At 33.2% G+C, this 22,977-nt stretch overlaps 1 protein-coding gene across 3 annotated transcripts in view; it reads right to left on the reverse strand.

The window, feature by feature from the left end:
- Nucleotides 1-11,270: 11,270 nt before the first annotated feature.
- LOC143234708 (NAD-dependent protein deacetylase sirtuin-1-like) overlaps nucleotides 11,271-22,977 on the reverse strand; it is a 43,860-nt gene continuing 32,153 nt past the window's right edge. For 2 of the 3 annotated variants that reach the window (XM_076472268.1, XM_076472267.1), the window contains exons 8-11: nucleotides 21,513-21,702; nucleotides 19,439-19,556; nucleotides 14,957-15,381; nucleotides 11,271-14,593 (exon numbers count right to left, since the gene is read on the reverse strand). In XM_076472268.1, the coding sequence (XP_076328383.1) occupies nucleotides 14,427-14,593; nucleotides 14,957-15,381; nucleotides 19,439-19,556; nucleotides 21,513-21,702 (900 nt within the window). In that variant the 3' untranslated portion in view covers nucleotides 11,271-14,426. The remainder of the gene's footprint in view (nucleotides 14,594-14,956; nucleotides 15,382-19,438; nucleotides 19,557-21,512; nucleotides 21,703-22,977) is intronic. The other variant, XR_013018771.1, reaches the window with a different exon arrangement.

Raw genomic sequence — 22,977 nt, forward strand, 5'->3', positions numbered from 1 at the left:
GTTTAATTTACACTTGGCCATGCTGGGCCAGATAGTTACAGAGAGTTTAATTTACACATGGCCATGCTGGGCCAGGTAGTTACAGAGAGTTTAATTTACAAATGGCCATGCTGGGCCAGGTAGTTACAGATAGTTTAATTTAATAAAAAATCATTATTTGTTACACTGCTTAAAAAAACATTGGTATTCACTATCTCTGAAACTCAGTTTTAGAAAATGCACAACATTTGGTTTTCTTACTATAATAATCACATACAGTTGAGCTCCTGTGTTGTATATTTTGAAAGTAGTAATTAGAAACAGTTTTTAACAGCTTAATTAACATGCAACAACAATGTTATTCTGTTCTTTGTGCGACAATAATGAAAAGGAAAATCCCCCTTTTTAGGAGTGAGTTCAGTTTCAACATATATTACTTTCATATATCACAATAATTTTATTTTATGTTGCTATATGGTGACACACCGTGTTTTCAGAGAATGACAGTTTGGGACATCTCAGTGCACAATCATACCTGCTGAAACAATTTTGCTAAAAAGTAATGAATCTATAACTCTTAAAATTAGTATTCAATGAAGGCTTTAAGCAACAGATGTATCTGTTATTGATGTCTCAGTTTCACAGCACCAACTATTTACGTCTCAAGTAAAACATTATATATATAGCAGTCTCCTTCAGTAAAGTTTTCGGTTTGGCTGAGCCTGGAGCTGTATATGTATTACCTTATTTCAGTGTCTAGGATCCATATGATGCTCTCCATATTAATCTCTTTGATACTGGAATGTAGTTATGCTCATAGAGTAATTTACCAGGAAATTGGAGAATGTGAGTTCTGGAAATAACCCCTCAGTATTGGTACAGTGCTCTGGGGTACTTGTACCATTCTGGAGAAACTATTCTACCTTCATTGGCTTTCAGATTAATCCAAAATTAGATTATCAATAAGTAGAAGACAGTGTTTTCACATGGACTGTTATAAAACCATTAAAATACAACATAATTAGGAGTGTTATAACATGGACTGTTTTCAATACAGCTATCAGTACTTTGTATTTAATTCAACTGGATTCCTTGACGTCATGAACAATCACTTCATTATTTGTAATATATAACCTTCCACTAACCGAAATTCAACAAGATGTATATCAACCACTCTCACCATGTCAACATCACTTAGCTTCCACATGCTGATATATATTAACAACTCTTGCCATGTCAATCAACATTACTTAGCTTCAACATGTTCATATATATTAACCACTCTCACTAAGTCAGCATCACTTAGTTTTAACTCTTGGTCTTCTGTTGATGTATATTAACCACTCTTGCTGGGTCAGCATCACTTAGTTTTAACTCTTGGGCTTCTGTTGATGTATATTAACCACTCTCACTCAGTCAGCATCACATAGTTTTAACTCTTGGGCTTCTGTTGATGAATATTAACCACTCTCACTAAGTCAGCATTACTTAGCTTTAACTTTTGGGCTTCTGTTGATGAATATTAACCACTCTCACTACGTCAGCATCACTTAGTTTTAACTTTTGGTCTTCTGTTGATGTATATTAACCACTCTCACTAAGTCAGCATCACTTAGGTTTAACTCTTGGTCTTCTGTTGATGTATATTAACCACTCTCACTAAGTCAGCATCACTTAGTTTTAACTCTTGGGCTTCTGTTGATGAATATTAACCACTCTCACTAAGTCAGCATTACTTAGCTTTAACTTTTGGGCTTCTGTTGATGAATATTAACCACTCTCACTACGTCGGCATCACTTAGTTTTAACTCTTGGTCTTCTGTTGATGTATATTAACCACTCTCACTAAGTCAGCATCACTTAGGTTTAACTCTTGGGCTTCTGTTGATGTATATTAACCACTCTCACTAAGTCAGCATCACTTAGTTTTAACTCTTGGGCTTCTGTTGATGAATATTAACCACTCTCACTAAGTCAGCATCACTTAGTTTTAACTCTTGGTCTTCTGTTGATATATATTAACCACTCTCACTAAGTCAGCATCACTTAGTTTTAACTCTTGGGCTTCTGTTGATGAATATTAACCACTCTCACTAAGTCAGCATCACTTAGCTTTAACTCTTGTGCTTCAGTTGATGAATATTAACCACTCTCACTAAGTTAGCATCACTTAGTTTTAACTCTTGGGCTTTTGTTGATGAATATTAACCACTCTCACTAAGTCAGCATCACATAGTTTTAACTCTTGGGCTTCTGTTGATGAATATTAACCACTCTCACTAAGTCAGCATCACTTAGTTTTAACTCTTGGGCTTCTGTTGATGTATATTAACTGCTCTCACTAAGTCAGCATCACTTAGTTTTAACTCTTGGTCTTCTGTTGCCTATGAATAGTAGGTTAGTTTCAAGTGGTTACGTCATAGATGAACAATAGTATTCATTATTCTACCATAACAATAAGATATACAAAAATAATTGTACTACTGCATAACGTCACTAAACTGTTCACAGTAAGTGAGATAATCAGTGCAGTAATGCAGATATAGAAACACAATATTGATGGCCGTCAAGCACATGAAAACTGCGATAACATTTTAATTCAAATCTGGCCTAAAAATATTACTAATTCTGACTCACAAGAAACACATTGTAGACAATGTAAGTGAGAAAAAGGAAGGAAACTTTCACAAGTAAGAAACAGAAATATGAGTTTGAGTCTCATAAAGATAAAAGACAGCTTGATGATAATCTCGCTCACAGACGACAACGATATGTCAGTGACCCTGACTCATATTGTGATCACTTGAACAAGTCCCTCCAAGAAACAATAGAAAGACATGGTTGAAAATTCTGGTCAAGGGATAAATAAGTGTGGTGACATTTTGGTAGAAGGAAATATGGCAGTGCTACTACTGAGGAACAAAAGGTTTGTTTGTTTGGAATTAAGCACAAAGATACACAATGAGTTATCTGTGTTCTACCCACCATGGGTATCTAAACCAGGTTTCTAGCGGTGTGAGTCCGCAAATATACTGCTGTTCCACTAGAAGCAGAAGAAAAAGAACTATATGATTATATATCTATATCTATATATCTTCGAAGTAGAAAGTTTTTGTATGACAGTCCAATAGAATAAAGGGAGTCTTCATCAACATGTCAAGTAATTATTTATCATTGTTAAGCAGCTAGAAATTTTATAACAGTAGAAACTTAATTGATTTGGTGAAGGTTCCCTAGTTTTACTAATTCTTGACCTTCAATGTTTTCTTGTTGAAAATTGTTATAAATGTTGTCAAAAACATTTGTGGTCTTCAAGTAAATCAAGATATTATTATTATTTATTTTTCATCTTTTAACTCTTGCCCCCCAGTATCGCAGCGGTATGTCTGCGGCCTTACAACGCTAAAAACCTGGTTTTGATACTCGTGGTGGGCACAGCACAGATAGCCCATTGTGTAGCTTTGTGCTTGATTCAAAACAACAGAGTCTTTTAACACACCGAATAGTAACGAAACTTAATTTACGTTACGTGACTAATATAATGGAATTTCGCCTAATTTATTATTTAGTATTATTCAGTAGTTAAACCTGTTAATGATTGTATTACAGACTTCTTTTATTTTTCATGAAAGCTAAAATTGAAAATATAAATTGCGCCCTACTAGCGTAATGTATTTCTTTATTCACCGCACCTATAATTAAACTTTTGGTTTGTTTGTTTTGGAATTTCGCACAAAGCTACTCGAGGGCTATCTGTGCTAGCCGTCCCTAATTTAGTAGTGTAAGACTAGAGGGAAGGCAGCTAGTCATCACCACCCACCGCCAACTCTTGGGCTACTCTGTTACCAACGAATAGTGGGATTGATCGTAACATTATAACGCCCCCACGGCTGGGAGGGCGAGCATGTTTAGCAGGACGCGGGCGCGAACCCGCGACCCTCGGATTACAAGTCGCACGCCTTACGCGCTTGGCCATGCCAGGCCTTTATCATTGAACAGTTGGTCAACTATGTAATATTTTTGTTCTTGTTATGACTCCAAAATTATTATTTTTAATACAATTTTTTATTTGAAATCAAATGCACAATATATAACAATATTACAAACTCCTCTGTGAAATATTGAGACGTGATTATAGGTGGCTAAAGCCTAATATGCTTTTGAACTTTCCTTCCCCTCAGTAGAATAATGTTAAGTTTGAAGGCCACAACACAAACAGCCTTTGTGTTTAACTGTAAGCAAACAAACTTTTTAACAAGAGTAAACAAAATTGAGGGTTTCATCAGTTCAAAAGGAATTCTAAATCCAATGATTAATAAGTACGCTCTCTACCCGCACGGTACAGACAGCGCATTGTTTAGTTTTATGTTCCACAACAAACAAATCGAGTAAGGAAGCAAATTTGAGAGTTAGTAAAGATATTTTAAAATAAATAATAATAGAAAAAAATAAAGAGAAACATCTTGAATTATTATAAACACCATTTCATGAATATTTCTTACACTTATACAGAGTTTAGAAAAGCGAAAAAGATGTGAGCTTTTATAAAAGTTGGAACCAATAGTAAGATGAACACTTTTGTGTCATCTGATCCTTATTATACCTTCAGAGGCAAAATGGATGTATTCTGCTTGTGTTGTTACTTAGTGGTGGGTCATCTGATAATTGGCAGTTAATTAATTACTTTATAATGATATATGAAAACGACCTTGTGCTTAGTGATGAAACCATGTCAAGTGTCAATAGTTTCTTGGATCATAAAGGAAAGATTGGTTATTATATATTTTCAAAGTTTGATTGTTTGTATCTTTATTTCAAATGATTGTACAAAATATTTTAACATATTTATTTCACCACGATCATCATGCAGAAAATAAAAGTTCACCTTGGTGGATCGATGAGGAAGTAGTAACATAGTCATCGATGAAGATCCTGGTAACAGTGAGTTGGTGAAGCTTTATCAACAGGATGGAGATCCTGGTAACAGTGAGTTGGTGAAGCTTTATCAACAGGATGGAGATCATGGTAACTGTGGGTTGATGAAGCTTTATCAACAGGATGGAGATCCTGGTAACAGTGAGTTGGTGAAGCTTTATCAACAGGATGGAGATCCTGGTAACAGTGAGTTGGTGAAGCTTTATTAACAGGCTAGAGATCCTGGTAACAGTGAGTTGGTGAAGCTTTATCAACAGGATGGAGATCCTGGTAACTGTGAGTTGATGAAGCAATATCAACAGGATGGAGATCCTGGTAACAGTGAGTTGGTGAAGCTTTATCAACAGGATGGAGATCCTGGTAACAGTGAGTTGGTGAAGCTTTATCAACAGGATGGAGATCATGGTAACTGTGGGTTGATGAAGCTTTATCAACAGGATGGAGATCCTGATAACTGTGAGTTGGTGAAGCTTTATCAACAGGATGGAGATCCTGGTAACTGTGAGTTGGTGAAGCTTTATTAACAGGCTAGAGATCCTGGTAACAGTGAGTTGGTGAAGCTTTATCAACAGGATGGAGATCCTGGTAACAGCGAGTTGGTGAAGCTTTATCAAAGGCTAGAGATCCTGGAAACTGTGAGTTGGTGAAGCTTTATCAACAGAATGGAGATCCTGGTAACTGTGAGTTGATGAAGCTTTATCAACAGGATGGAGATCCTGGTAACTGTGAGTTGGTGAAGCAATATCAACAGGATGGAGATCCTGGTAACAGTGAGTTGGTGAAGCTTTATCAACAGGATGGAGATCCTGATAACTGTGGGTTGATGAAGCTTTATCAACAGGATGGAGATCCTGATAACTGTGAGTTGGTGAAGCTTTATCAACAGGATGGAGATTCTGGTAACAGTGAGTTGGTGAAGCTTTATCAACAGGATGGAGATCCTGGTAACTGTGAGTTGGTGAAACTTTATCAACAGGATGGAGATCCTGGTAACTGTGAGTTGGTGAAGCTTTATCAACAGGACGGAGATCCTGATAACTGTGAGTTGGTGAAGCTTTATCAACAGGATGGAGATCCTGGTAACTGTGAGTTGGTGAAGCTTTATCAACAGGCTAGAGATCCTGGAAACTGTGAGTTGGTGAAGCTTTATCAACAGGATGGAGATCCTGGTAACTGTGAGTTGGTGAAGCAATATCAACAGGATGGAGATCCTGGTAACGGTGAGTTGGTGAAGCTTTATCAACAGGATGAAGATCCTGGTAATTGTGGGTTGATGAAGCTTTATCAACAGGATGGAGATCCTGATAACTGTGAGTTGGTAAAGCTTTATCAACAGGCTAGAGATCCTGGAAACTGTGAGTTGGTAAAGCTTTATCAACAGGCTAGAGATCCTGGAAACTCTGAGTTGGTGAAGCTTTATCAACAGGATGGAGATCCTGGTAACAGTGAGTTGGTGAAGCTTTATCAACAGGATGGAGGTCCTGGTAACTGTGGGTTGATGAAGCTTTATCAACAGGATGGAGATCCTGGTAACTGTGGTTTGATGAAGCTTTATCAACAGGTTTTGTTTCTCACCATAGTTTGTTGGTGAAGCTATATCAACAGGTTTTGTTTATCACCACAGTGTGTTGGTGAAGCTGTATCGACATGTTTTGTTTCTCACCACAGTGTGTTGGTGATAGTTTATCAACATGTTTTGTTTCTCACCACAGTGTGTTGGTGATAGTTTATCAACATGTTTTGTTTCTCACCACAGTGTGTTGGTGATAGTTTATCAACATGTTTTGTTTCTCACCACAGTGTGTTGGTGAAGCTATATCAACAGGTTTTGTTTCTCACCACAATGTGTTGGTGAAGCTATATCAACAGGTTTTGTTTCTCACCATAGTGTGTTGGTGAAGCTATATCAACAGGTTTTGTTTCTCACCACAATGTGTTGGTGAAGCTGTATCAACAGATTTTGTTTCTCACCACAGTGTGTTGGTGAAGCTATATCAACAGGTTTTGTTCCTCACCACAATGTGTTGGTGAAGCTGTATCAACAGATTTTGTTTTTCACCACAATGTGTTGGTGAAGCTATATCAACAGGTTTTGTTTCTCACCACAATGTGTTGGTGATAGTTTATGAACAGGTTTTGTTTATCACCACAGTTTGTTGGTGAAGCTGTATCAACAGGTTTTGTTTCTCACCACAATGTGTTGGTGAAGCTGTATCAACATATTTTGTTTCTCACCACAGTGTGTTGGTGAAGCTATATCAACAGGTTTTGTTCCTCACCACAATGTGTTGGTGAAGCTGTATCAACATGTTTTGTTTCTCACCACAGTGTGTTGGTGATAGTTTATCAACATGTTTTGTTTCTCACCACAGTGTGTTAGTGATAGTTTATCAACATGTTTTGTTTCTCACCACAGTGTGTTGGTGATAGTTTATCAACATGTTTTGTTTCTCACCACAGTGTGTTGGTGAAGCTATATCAACAGGTTTTGTTTCTCACCACAATGTGTTGGTGAAGCTATATCAACAGGTTTTGTTTCTCACCACAATGTGTTGGTGAAGCTGTATCAACATATTTTGTTTCTCACCACAGTGTGTTGGTGAAGCTATATCAACAGGTTTTGTTCCTCACCACAATGTGTTGGTGAAGCTGTATCAACAGATTTTGTTTTTCACCCCAATGTGTTGGTGAAGCTATATCAACAGGTTTTGTTTCTCACCACAATGTGTTGGTGATAGTTTATGAACAGGTTTTGTTTATCACCACAGTTTGTTGGTGAAGCTGTATCAACAGGTTTTGTTTCTCACCACAATGTGTTGGTGAAGCTGTATCAACATATTTTGTTTCTCACCACAGTGTGTTGGTGAAGCTATATCAACAGGTTTTGTTCCTCACCACAATGTGTTGGTGAAGCTATATCAACAGGTTTTGTTCCTCACCACAATGTGTTGGTGAAGCTGTATCAACATGTTTTGTTTCTCACCACAGTGTGTTGGTGATAGTTTATCAACATGTTTTGTTTCTCACCACAGTGTGTTGGTGATAGTTTATCAACATCAACAGTGTGTTGGTGATAGTTTATCAACATGTTTTGTTTCTCACCACAGTGTGTTGGTGAAGCTATATCAACAGGTTTTGTTTCTCACCACAATGTGTTGGTGAAGCTGTATCAACATATTTTGTTTCTCACCACAGTGTGTTGGTGAAGCTATATCAACAGGTTTTGTTCCTCACCACAATGTGTTGGTGAAGCTGTATCAACAGATTTTGTTTTTCACCACGTGTTGGTGAAGCTATATCAACAGGTTTTGTTTCTCACCACAATGTGTTGGTGATAGTTTATGAACAGGTTTTGTTTATCACCACAGTTTGTTGGTGAAGCTATATCAACAGGTTTTGTTTCTCACCACAGTATGTTGTGATAGTTTATCAACATGTTTTGTTTCTCACCACAGTGAGTTGGTGAAGCTGTATCAACAGATTTTGTTAAGAGGACACATAGAATTTATTTATAAAACAAGACCGGCATATGAGTATAAATCTGAATATTCAGATTTGAAATAAAAATAAATAAATGAAATAAAACACTAGAAGTGATCAGTTTAAAGAAAGAATGACTAGTTATTGTTGTTATAGTGTTGGGTGACACAGCTTCTGTTTCTGTTGGTTCACAGTGTAAAATGTTAACACGTGACTGTTTTCTGGGTAATTTATTTTTATAATACAGAGGTTGTCCCATAATGTTTGTGTTCTATTCATTTCCTCCATAATTATTCTGATTAGGGATTTTTTAAAAATGTTTCACAAAGGTCTCAAAACGTCTGGTGGTAAAACAGAGGTTCTAGAATAGTATCAATAACACATTGTTGTTAATATAAAACCGTGATGGTATTTCACATCTCACAATTTAATTATACACAATAACTCAATTTCCCATACAGAGTGTGTAACGATAAAGCAGCACCGTCATAGTTATATCATGAATCAGGTATATATCATAGAATCAGGTTATATATCATAGTTATGTTATGTCATGAATCAGGTTATATATTTCGACTGAGGCGTTCTACTCGTAATTTGAGTGTCGCGGGTTCGAATCCCCGTCGCACCAAACATGCTCGCAATTTCAGCCGTGGGGGCGTTATAATATGACGGTCAATGCTACTATTCGTTGGTAAAAGAGTAGCCCAAGAGTTCGCGGTGGGTGGTGATGAATAGCTGCTCTCCCTCTAGTCTTACACTGCTAAGTTAGGGACGGCTAGTGCAGAGAGCTCTCGTGTAGTTTTGCGTGAAATTCCAAAACAAATAATTTGACTAAGAAACATACGTAGAAGTCACGTGTATTGTACCGGGTTGGCTCGTGCCATTTAAAATATGGAATAGATACTTGTGCACAATTATCAGGAAAACCTTTAATTGTCACCGGTGCCCCTACCACCACCGAATCAAATTTGTTCGACCAATAACCGATTTCGACTATTTATTGTAACGTAAGCTCTAGACAGTTTTATTTTCTCATTACATATTACGCCACTATTTTGATCCAACTGGTGTTGTGGTAAACTTTAAAATAACGATGACCTCGTGGTTAGGGCACTCAACCTGTGAGATTGAATCTCCTTACCGAACGCCCTCACTCTTTCAGCTATGGGACGTTAGAAAGTGACGCTTAATCCTAGTATTCTTTGGTAAGTAGTAGTCCCAAAGTTACTGTGGTGTTGACTGGCTCGCTTTCCTCTAGTTTATCATTTCAAAGTTAGGAATGACTAGCGCAGATAGCTCTCGAACAGCTTTGAATAAAATTTAACAACAACAATATAAAAATGAAATATATTATTTTACGATACATTCTTTTGTAGAATTTTTCTAACGACTTTATTTAAATCTGTGTAAACACGTGAGTAACCGCGCCACCTGGTGTTATAAAACATCCCTAAAGCGATTAGTTAAATAATTTCACTTTAATTGATTCCTTACTCAAGGCTTCTTCGAGTCCTTTCAACACTGAGATATACCGAGTGTTTATTATGGCAAAATAAATACTACAGAAATATTTCTATTATATATTCATAGCAGAGTTACAAAGACTATCTATTTGTGTCCCTACATTCTCACCACCACTGTTCCCTATGCAGAAGTAATTACCAAAAATATGATAAAGTATCCACATATTAGAGCATGAGAAATATTTCGTCTCCTGGAGATGAGATATCATTTACAGGCCAAACCAGCACTTTATTGAAAGAGAAATAAAGTTTCGTTTTAAAAAACTACAGGATAAACAATTTAAAAGGAGAAAACTGTTCTACAATAGGCTGTATATATGCATCAAATTAATAGAAAACAAGCCTAGAATACTTACGAAAAATAATGATTTCCTAGAAATCAAAGCATGTTGTAGGACTGAGCTCAGCAGGTTCTAAAGGGTAGAAGCTAAAATAAAGCGTGAAATAAAACCGTTTGTTTGGTTTTTGCAATTTCATGCAAAGCTACACGAGAGCTATCTGCACTAGCCGTCCCTAATTTAGCAGTGTAAGACTATCATCGCCAACTCTTTTACCAACGAATAGTGGGATTGACCGAAACATTACAATGCCCCCATGGCTGAAAGGGCGAGCATGTTTGATGTAATGGGGATTCCGAACCCACGACCCTAGGAATTACGAGTCGAGTATCTTAACCACCTGGTCATGCCGGGCCTCTTTGAAAGAGAGAAATTGCAAGTACACGTGTACCTAAATTGTTTGTATTTGGAGTTTAATTGAATATTTCAATCTGTACTTGTAAAGTTTTTTCTAACACAGCATGGTGATACAACAGAACAAAAGGACAACTCGTGATGCCTAAATTACTTTTATATACAAAGTCTACTGGTTTCATGGGTTTGAGACTCTTTAGCACATTCAAACTCACGTTACATATACATTCTGCTGTACTGTAACACAGTGGTACATAAACAAATACGTTCAGTTTGAGAACCATTTCTACTTTCTTGAAGTGTTTTTTTTACCTATAATCACTAATAATATTTATACAAAAAAGTAAAAAATGATTTTCTACCAAGTTAGCTAAAAAGAGAAGTTACAATAAAATATCCTCGTTCACTCTAACACCAAATGTGTCGAATGTGTATATATTTACAAAGTTTCCAAGATAACAGCGTAGTTAAGAATGCTGTTGTTGAAATTTATTTCTGTAAAACTTCCATCACACAACAATCATTTCATTTGAAATTTCTTACAAACTAAATGTGTTTGTCAAGTTTGTTGACACACAAGACATCCTTCTTCTAAAACCTGTTCCATGATAAATTACAAAACACATGCAGAACTACAAGAATAAGAAAAACAAAACACTTTCTTCCATTGGGAAAATTTAATACTTTGATTTCTTGTACTACAAACATGTTATGTAGTTCACAGTCACCTAAGACGAAATACTTTATTAGTACTTTGAACAATTACAGGCATGTATAGCATTTTTTTTTTACATAAAATTCAATATAAACTATGAACAATTTTATCAGTAAACACACATTAAAAGAAATTATTAATTTGAAAAACGTATAAATAAATAAATGAGTCAAGTGATTGGAACTACGAAAAATTTAGTCAAATATCCGAATGTTTAGTAATGAAAATTTAGCGTATCTTACAAAAAACATTACCTAACCCAATTTAGGGCACAATTATCTTCAGCAAGTATTCTTGCTTAAATTATGAGTTGACCTCACACATTATTATTAGATCTGATACTTCTATTAATAAGAACGTTCAGGGATTTATGGATCTATATACAGTTTAATTTATGGACACTTCAACTTAGGTGTAAATAGGATTTTTACACCAACTTCGCCACCTGGTGGTTGTTGAGGAACAGCTCACTTATCTGGAGATGTAAACAGTGTTTATTGGTTAATTACCTCATGACAACTATTTATTTACATTCAAAGTTTCTTTAAGCTAGACTGACCAGTTTAATTAATGGTAATAAAAAGCTCATGAAACTGTTCTATTATTATGAAATAAGATATTTAGCTATTTTCATTTTTTATTAAAACAATCTGGTGTACATTCACTTGTGCAGGAAGGACTATGTGAACCATGACATGATTTATTGTTATTTTGTTCTGTGCTCAGAGAGGAATTCTGCTTTCCTGTTTGTAACCTGTTCTTCGATATATCATATATTCCTGCTTAGTATTATAACTTAATATCAAGAACAGCATTTTTCTTATTAAAGAGAAACAATACACTTGTACACATAATCTCATGTTCTAGCTAAATATACAGAGTATAATCTCACATAGTTGCCTAGTACATAGACCAAAATCCCAAATTTATGTTCATTACTTGGGACCCCACATTTTAGTTCAGTACACAAACATAATACCTCCACCTTGTTAATTACACAGAACACAATCTCAATCTGTGTTCAGTGTACAAAACATAATTATACCCTTTTGGACATCACTGAAAACACAGTCACATATTATGTTCAATGCAGAGCATAACCCTCACTTTCATATTACACTTCTGTCTTTAAATTCTACACACAGAAAATGACACTGTTTTTATGTTCAGTACACAGGACATAATTAAAATAACACAACTATACTGTAATACTCAGTATGTGGAACACAGTAAAACATACAAGATACCCACCTTCATAGTCAACATGTAGTTTTCCACCTCTGTGTACAGCCAATGGCACACAGCTTAAGTTTTGTTTACTAAACAGAATATCATCTTGTAGTTTTCCACCTCTGTGTACAGCCAATGGCACACAGCTTAAGTTTTGTTTACTAAACAGAATATTATCTTGTAGTTTTCCACCTCTGTGTACAGCCAATGGCACACAGCTTAAGTTTTGTTTACTAAACAGAATATTATCTCTCTTCCACTTAAATTAATCCACCACCTGGTGGCCTGATTGGACTATAAGCCATTTTAAATGCATCTACGAATACTGGGAACAAAGTATTTTTATTCAACCCTAGAAACATCAATCTCACACCCCCATTAAAACATAATCACAACTATTATTACATTTAGTTTTCTCAACACTTATAAAGTGTTCTTACCACCTCAGTAAGCTGGGAATGATATAAAAATAATATACAAGTTGTTTCTTTACTACGACACCATAATGTAACAAGAACAGATCCTGTAGTGAACTTATGTAAATACTACAACGAACACACTAGGGTTATCTGTTGATTTAGCTTTTCTATCAGAACTCCACACAAATTTCATCTCACTATCAAAACAGAGTAACTCAATATATGAATAAAATCTTAACTAACTTAACGAGACACCAATAACAGAACATTTACAATTCAAGTAACCTGGAAAAAGCCACACATAAGAATACTTATTTTCAGTCAGCAGTAAGTGTTAATTACAAAAACAATGTACCAAAACAGAGGCCATATAATTATTTTTATAGAATTATCTTAAGCATAATCACATCTTTCTTTATACAGTATTGCAGGCTGTCTGTTACTACAAGCATTTTATTATTATTACCACTGTAGGGGTACACTGCCAGTACAAAATAAATGAGAATCTATGTGATTGTACTGAAATTTATTTGTTACATAATATCAGTTAAATGTTCAGTTGCAGCTGATCTTTCTAAACAACGTTTCAGAGTTGTTGTGACATTTAGTATACTACTGTCATATGGTTAATTACAAGTTTCTTGTACAGCCTTCAAGAGATCAGGAAATTATGATTTTTCTTTGTCAATCAATACTTTTCATATTTCTGGACTTCTTTTTTATGTAAAGAAGTAAATCTGGACTTCAAAAATTTGAGAAGTGAAACCTGATATCTAAACTGATTCATAAATTAGTCTATACAAGTAAGGAGCTAAACCTGAATCCCCTGGGATTCTGTTTTCACCGAGATAAAAAGGAAAAAAACAAACAAACCAAGTAACCCTTTGAACAACACTTACTCAAAGAGTGTTTAGTAAACACAACAAACTAATCTATTAATCACAGAAGCACATTTGGAAACTACAAAAAATTTCCTGGACAACACAGAAATTACCACTAATGCATTGAGTTCCTTATATGTTTTGTGACATAACTGACAAACAGTCACTTTTTTTTAAGACAAAGTTATAAATCAGATTGTCTTCAGAATATTGCACACTTTATTCATTTACAAAAACTTTGGTCAGAAAGGCTGATAAGTCATCATCCTTATCATACAACAAGAGGAAAAGAAAAACTTCTGATGCCTTACTTCATAACCAGTTATTTATCAAAGCTTGCTCACCTGGAACTGAGCTCACTTCAACATACATTTTTCATCTAATTAAACTACATTTCAAGATGCAGCATCAGTTCTTATCCTTCTTTTGAGCTTATGTATACATTAACATGCATATCAACAAACACTAAAACAACAGTGGGATGAACAAGTTTAGTAATAACCCACAATCTCCACCTTATGTTCTTCTGGGAAAGTAACTGCTTATGGTCCTTTACATTTCAAAGTTCTTCACTGGCCCCCTCCTCGGTGGGGAGGCGACTGCGACGAGGACTCACTGTCTGACTCGGAGAACTGATCGTTGTCTTGGCAACTATCTACATCACTGCTGTTCTGAAGGTACTCTTCTGCTCCACGAAATATATATCGATTTGGAGATATAAACAAGAAGCTGTGATCTGGAACATGGTCACAAATGTTAAACTGCAGTATTAATAGGGAAATTTGTACAGGTTTCAAAAACAACAAACAATTGGAGCTATAATGGAACTTAGACTAAACCACTTTCATAGTACATGTTAATGTAATGAATCTCAATACACATTACTTACAAAGTAAAAAGTGGAAGGTAAAAATATTTTAATTTTCCAACTGGAATGTTAACACAATAAACCATGATAGTGAATTTCTCAGTAAACAGAAAGCTATGGTGTAATGCATTAAGAACAACAATAATAAAAAAACTCAAACTTAAGATGTTCCAGAATGTAATGACTCATCATGAGTTATAACAGTACCATTTATCTATTAAAATTACTAACCTGGTAGTTTGACAGACAACGAATCAGTGGACTTTGAATGCCAATATGTTTGTAGGTCTTCCAACTCTTTACCACCAAGATTTGACTGGTGGGATGTATCAGAACCTGGTACGGCACCATCCTGACTGTCTTCCAGATGGATGTTGGACAGTCCATTACACTCACTGCATGTGCTCTCCTCTTCCGTAAATGGTTGTGCACTGCAAAGCTGACAGCTACCGAGCCAACCGTTAGGTTTGCTGGAAGCCGAGTTTTCTCCTGTCTTACAGATAACCTCAACTTCTTCACTGGAATGCGAAGAACACTCTGGAGGTGGAGGTATGTTACATGTTGGTGGATGTTGTTTAGGATGATATTCTGGGAGATCTGTGAGCTCCTGCATGGGTGTATCCTGTTCTACTATCTCAGACCAGCTACTGCCAAGTCTGATAACACACAAAATATTAAAATCATTAAATGAGCATAGTACATCATGAGGTTTCTTCCAACATCAATTTAACATTTTTTTTCCCCCATTTCATTTTAAACACCTCCCAACATTTTCTGTCTATCCAATTCCAATAATAATAATAAACTGGAAAGAAATATAATTTGTGTGTTTATGTGTAACTTTGCAACTTTTATTTTTTATTTCACAGGAATAATCAAACAAATAGACAATAATTTAAATGACTTTAACAACAGGTGATAATTGACAGTTAACAAAGTACATAACAATGCCTCTACTCCAAACAGACAACCGACAGTTAACAAAGTACATAAGAATGCCTTTACTCCAAACAGACAACTGACAGTTAACAAAGTACATAAGAATGCCTTTACTCCAAACAGACAACCGACAGTTAACAAAGTACATAAGAATGCCTTTACTCCAAACAGACAACCGACAGTTAACAGAATGTACAGTAACATCTTTACGATATTAACAGATACGTGATAACTGTGGAATATAAGAACTTTCTCTATATTGTCACATTATTTCATGTTTATTATGATGCTAGTTTATAACTTACTAATGACTGTCTTTTACTGTTAACATTTCTTTTCACAACAAATGATATTCAATTCACAATTGAAACTCACAAACTAGAGAAAAAACTCACGAAAATTTGGCAAAAGTAAAAAAGAAAGGAAAAGAAGTTGTAGAAACAAAAGTTCTTAAACCAAAGTCATTTTATATTAAAACATAACTTAAAATGGTTCACACATAAAACAACAAAAGTTCTTAAACCAAAGTCATTTTATATTAAAACATAACTTAAAATGGTTCACACATAAAACAACAAAAGTTCTTAAACCAAAGTCATTTTATATTAAAACATAACTTAAAATGGTTCACACATAAAACAACAAAGTTCTTAAACCAAAGTCATTTTATATTAAAACATAACTTAAAATGGTTCACACATAAAACAACAAAAGTTCTTAAACCAAAGTCATTTTATATTAAAACATAACTTAAAATGGTTCACACATAAAACAACAAAGTTCTTAAACCAAAGTCATTTTATATTAAAACATAACTTAAAATGGTTCACACATAAAACAACAAAGTTCTTAAACCAAAGTCATTTTATATTAAAACATAACTTAAAATGGTTCACACATAAAACAACAAAGTTCTTAAACCAAAGTCATTTTATATTAAAACATAACTTAAAATGGTTCACACATAAAACAACAAAGTTCTTAAACCAAAGTCATTTTATATTAAAACATAACTTAAAATGGTTCACACATAAAACAACAAAAGTTCTTAAACCAAAGTCATTTTATATTAAAACATAACTTAAAATGGTTCACACATAAAACAACAAAAGTTCTTAAACCAAAGTCATTTTATATTAAAACATAACTTAAAATGGTTCACACATAAAACAACAAAAGTTCTTAAACCAAAGTCATTTTATATTAAAACATAACTTAAAGAAGTTGTAGAAACTTAACAAAAGTTCTTAAACCAAAGTCATTTTATATTAAAACATAACTTAAAATGGTTCACACATAAAACAACAAAAGTTCTTAAACCAAAGTCATTTTATATTAAAACATAACTTAAAATGGTTCACACATAAAAAACCTATTTAACTTAAAATCAAAGTGGTAACAAAAAATATTCAATTAAAGCCTCTCAAATCATGTTAAAAATATCATCACATGTTTAAATATTGTAAGTTCATGTTGTCATTTCTTTGATGTTGTTAAAAACAACACCACATGTTTAAATATTGTAAGTTCAGGTTGTCATTTCTTTGATCATGTTAAAAACAACATCACATGTTTAAATATTGTAAGTTCAGGTTGTCATTTCTTTGATCTTGTTAAAAACAACATCACATGTTTAAATATTGTAAGTTCAGGTTGTCATTTCTTTAATCTTGTTAAAAACAACATCACATGTTTAAATATTGTAAGTTCAGGTTGTCATTTCTTTGATCATGTTAAAACAACATCACATGTTTAAATATTGTAAGTTCAGGTTGTCATTTCTTTAATCTTGTTAAAAACAACATCACATGTTTAAATATTGTAAGTTCAGGTTGTCATTTCTTTGATCATGTTAAAAACAACATTACATGTTTAAATATTGTAAGTTCAGGTTGTCATTTCTTTGATCATGTTAAAAACAACATCACATGTTTAAATATTGTAAGTTCATGTTGTCATTTCTTTGATCATGTTAAAAACAACATCACATGTTTAAATATTGTAAGTTCAGGTTGTCATTTCTTTGATCTTGTTAAAAACAACATCACATGTTTAAATATTGTAAGTTCATGTTGTCATTTCTTTGATCTTGTTAAAAACAACATCACATGTTTAAATATTGTAAGTTCAGGTTGTCATTTCTTTAATCTTGTTAAAAACAACATCACATGTTTAAATATTGTAAGTTCAGGTTGTCATTTCTTTGATCTTGCAAAACTATAATATGCAAGCTCAATGAAGATTTATTCATAAAATAATGTTCAGAGTTTTTGGATGTTGTAGTTTATATGTTTTACAGTCAAACAGACTTGCTTGTTTTATGCTGGAATGTTAAGTGCTGTACCATTACAAGAAATGAATTAATTAGATACTAGCTACTGTATGAAGCCAACCTGCATCAATATTTTGATGGTGAAATAGAAAGTGGAAATAACACATTTGTATATTTTAAAGGAATATTAACATTCAACCTCAATCGACCTCTGGTTCTATAAACTGTTGAGGAAACATTTTTTTTTTAATTAGATAATTCAATGATGAATTTTTGCTTTCATTGAAAGCACCTTCTTACCTTGGCCTATGTTTTACAATGTTCAAGTTAATAAAACACATCTGAATTCATTTTTAAGAAATACAGCCATCACAGAATCTGGTTATTAACCAGAATTCTGGTTATTGAGGTTTGAGTGCAAGATTTCATTTCTGTGTTATTGTTTAGCTAAGATCTTCAAAATTGTGCCCACGACTGGTATTGAAACCCAGTTGTGAGCATTATAAGCCCTTCACATATAATGGATTTAAATAATATATAAAACAAAAAATTCTCATCAAATATTACAACAGACAGCAATTTAGTTATTCAGTTTTTACAGTAAGAAAACATTAACACTTTATGTTTGATTCAATTGTTCTTGGACATTTACCTCTGATGATTTATTTGTCCATACTTTTCTACAACTGGAATGAAACTACTGTGTTATATTATAACACTTTTTTTATCATTTGATCCTGGTATAAATATTGAAAACTAACATATTACATCTTGATATTACAGAGATGTATTAACATTTGATAAGTGTGTGTCAGAACTGAAGAGTTACGATACAAAATTATATGTCAATAGTGCTGTAAATTAAATTTTATGACACACAAATGAAAACTTATGAAATCAATGATTAATTAGTAAGTCGACTCTTGACCATAACTCTGTAACATTATCAAGTTATTATATTGATTTCCAGACTAACATTTTATTGTCAGTTATAAAACATTTCCTTTATTTATACAGAACTGTATTATACTTTCTGTATTATATTATAGTTAAATACCTATACAACTACTCTCTAATGTGCTACGTTGTGCTGTATTATACTTTTTGTATTATATTATAGTTAAATACCTATAAAACTACACTATAATGTGCTACGTTGTGCTGTATTATACTTTCTGTATTATATTATAGTTAAATACCTATAAAACTACACTATAATGTGCTACGTTGTGCTGTATTATACTTTCTGTATTATATTATAGTTAAATACCTATAAAACTACTCTCTAATGTGCTACATTGTGCTGTATTATACTTTCTGTATTATATTATAGTTAAATACCTGTATAACTACTCTCTAATGTGCTATGTTGTGCAAAATCCAGCTTAAAACAGTTTGGATGTCTAAAGACATGAATTTAAGATTTCAATGGATTAACATTTATTATAATAAGCATCTCAACAAATCATTCTGTAACAACACAACACAAGCCGTCATCCTACCTTCGACACAGCTCTTGCACAATCACATCACAGTCTCCAAGAAGCTCTACATCAAATGACAAGTGTTTGAGACGTTCTCTATTGATCAGAATCTGTGGAACTTCTGAGGGAATGGAACCTGCATAATTTGTTAAATAAGGCTTTAGACAAGTTATTATGAGCAGGTATGTTGTAATAATGTGAACCTAACAATATTCTACATTATTCAATACATAATGTATCAATCATAAAAGAACTAGAAACAGAGATATAAACCTGAACCCAAATATACAGTGTAAGCATATTTTTAATGTTCCAACACATATGCTGAGCACTTGTACTTTTAAGATGAACCCGTAATTTAAAAATTGGGAATTAGACACATTATGGCAGAATAGAACCCATATTTTCTTACATCACACAATCAAACAGATGTTGTGGTGGATATTTAAACTTCAGCTTGAGAAATATCATGTGGTTGCAATTGTTAACCCTTTCACAATGGGCTCAGTATGTTATACAAAAGTTCATCTATTATGTCTACTATACCTTTTGATACAGCAAGTGTATCTTTACAAATTGTGTTTTCACTTTTAGTAAATATTACATATATTTCATACACAAAAAATCAGATTTTTATATAAAATATTTTTTTCTAAAGATTTGTTGTAAAAATATTGAATCTGTTTAGTTACTAGTGTGAGGGAAAAGTGATTTCATGTTATGATTAAAAGTATTCTTCATTTCCAAAATCTCAAATATTATTTGTGTAATTTCTCAAACCTCCTACCTACAATTCAAATGTTGTATCCAATAAAACTTTATTTTTATATTACTTTCTGTACTCTAACTATGTGGGGTCTGTTAATTGACCAACCTTGTAACCATCATAATAAAATTAGGAAATAACTATAAATTATGTTTTTTTCATGCTAAAATGACTACATATTATAACATGAAAATACAAATGTTTAGTATCAGTAGCTCAAGTCTTATAATATTATATATGTATATTTATTTATTATTATTTTTATTATGTTGACCTTCCTGTCATGCCTGGCTAACATTACATAACTTGTATTGATGTGGTGCAAATGCACTAGTGTGACTGTATATTATATTTTAATTATTATACATTATATATATGTATGTAGATTATTACTATTTAGAAATAAATTATGAAACTTATTTTTCTTAAAATATGGACAAAATAAATAAAGAAGTATAGCAAACAAATATTTCTTCTAGCTATGACCTTTGAACTTGGTTGCTGCTGGACATAGGTTACTAAATCTTTTAAAATTTTGCATGTGAAGGATATCAAACAAATTCTTTTAGGTTTTATATAAATAAACCTGAATAACCAAAAAAATAATAAATAATTGTATTAATACTTTAGAATTTAACTATAATTTTATTAAATTTAGAAATTAAGCTGTATTTAGGGTTAAAAAACTATCAAATTGCGAGCAGACACAACCTATCCTCTTGAAACTTGGTTTGAAAAAACGTGTTATAAACAGATTGACTTAGAAAACCACTAGGGGACATTCTAAGCTGTCAATGGTTATTCACGCCATATATTGAAGTATGTGTATACAAGGGACCATTTCCAAAAATGGATAAAGGTGAATGTGTTTGATTTAGTACATTATTCCTATCTCAAAAGATGCGAGATTCTTACTTTATGTTCTAGCTCATCAATATTGATAAATTCGAGCTCCTGATTTGTACGAAGCTATAGACTTAGTATTTTCACATTACAAACATCTAATTTTAAACAGCACTACATTCAACATACCATATGACCCATTAAAAACTGTATTTAGATGTGTTTTTTAATATTTACTTTTAAATTAAAAATTAATTCATATATAATATTAAAGTTTGAATTATAATATACACTTTGATTCCAAACTTAATGATATAAAATAGTAGTTCAATAAAATGTTGAATGCAAGTCAACAAATGTGATGACGTGGCCTTCGACCCCTGACCCGACACAAAATGGTTAACAGTGATTTCAGATTACAAAAGATAGAGAAAAAATGTAGACAAGAATTTGTATGTACAAAAACAGAAGGTAAACCCTTACTTGGAATAAGGGCTACTGGTCTCACTTTGAGAGAAGAACCCATCACAATAAGCAGATCACACTGGTTCTTATCTCTGGCCATCGTCTGATGAAACTCATCCGAGAGTCCTTCTCCAAAAAATACTATGTCTGGTTTCATAACTGCTAGGCCATCACTATCCTTGGGACACATGGGACAGCTGGGTATTGTCTGTAATGATATAAATAAAACTAGTTTTAACAACTATACATTGCAAAACCTCATTGAATATCTTACATTCATGTCATTCGATCTTATGTTCACACTGGTCTGTATACTTCTGACTAACATGAAACTGGCCATTACAGACCTCAGATTGTTAGAAAACACAAATAACAATCACATCAGTCTGTCTTTATGAAACTAATCATAATACTGACTCCAGTTACAAAATATCATCTCTTCTCAGATAATGACACCTTCTGGCTATTAATAAAGATTCCACAACTATTAACCAAACATAAAAATCAAACTGAAAATTTAAAATACAATGAACAAAAGATTTATTTAAGAGTAAACTCTTTACACGTACAAAATTTTGTAAGGTGTCAAAAAAAGAAAATACTGTATCACCTGTTTACCAGTAATTACTTCTCTTGATATCTGTTTCAAGTCATGGGTTCAACCTGAAGTCTCAAAGCACAAGACTGACAGAAATGGGTGAGTTTTGTGTAGAACAGCTACTGAACTTAAAATGTTTTTACATTATCACTCACCATCCTTTAACCACAACTAAAACTTTTTGTTCCATAAGTTTGTCCCAAACTCACAAGAGAGTGATTCAATAGTTTAACGTTACCTTTTAAATGTTACACGGTACCAAAATAGATTTTTATATCAAGAAATAGAATTCAAGATTATGTGGTTAAAATCTAATGAGATCTAGCAATTTCTTCAGATACTCTACTGTTGGCTATCGTCATGTTGGATGTTAATTAAAATCAGAGTACTCAAGTCAAAATTATACTTTTTTTACTGTAAGTTGACAAGAACTTTTAACTTGATCTCCCTCAAATAAACTTATGATCTATCAAATGACCGTGTTGTTTTAGTTTATGTTTACATTATATGAATATATGCAAGAGGTTCATAATGAAAATTTACTCTGTCCTGGTGATAGTAGTCAGGAAAAAAAACGTATAATATTTTTAAAAGCAATTAATTCAATGTAACAATTTACTGATGTGCACACCCAAGAAATAATTAGATATATTGTGTTAATTTACTGTAGCCTTGGACGTCACGGATACAGCCACAAAATAATTAGATATATTGTGTTAATTTACTGTAGCCTTGGACGTCACGGATACAGCCACAAAATAATTAGATATATTCAGTGTTAATTTACTGTAACTTCAAACGTCACAGATACAGCCACAAAATAATTAGATATATTCAATGTTAATTGACTGTAGCCTCAGATGTCACGGATACAGCCACAAAATA

The sequence above is a fragment of the Tachypleus tridentatus genome, chromosome 12 (genome assembly GCF_004210375.1).
Source record: "Tachypleus tridentatus isolate NWPU-2018 chromosome 12, ASM421037v1, whole genome shotgun sequence".
In the NCBI taxonomy this organism is placed as follows: domain Eukaryota; kingdom Metazoa; phylum Arthropoda; class Merostomata; order Xiphosura; family Limulidae; genus Tachypleus; species Tachypleus tridentatus.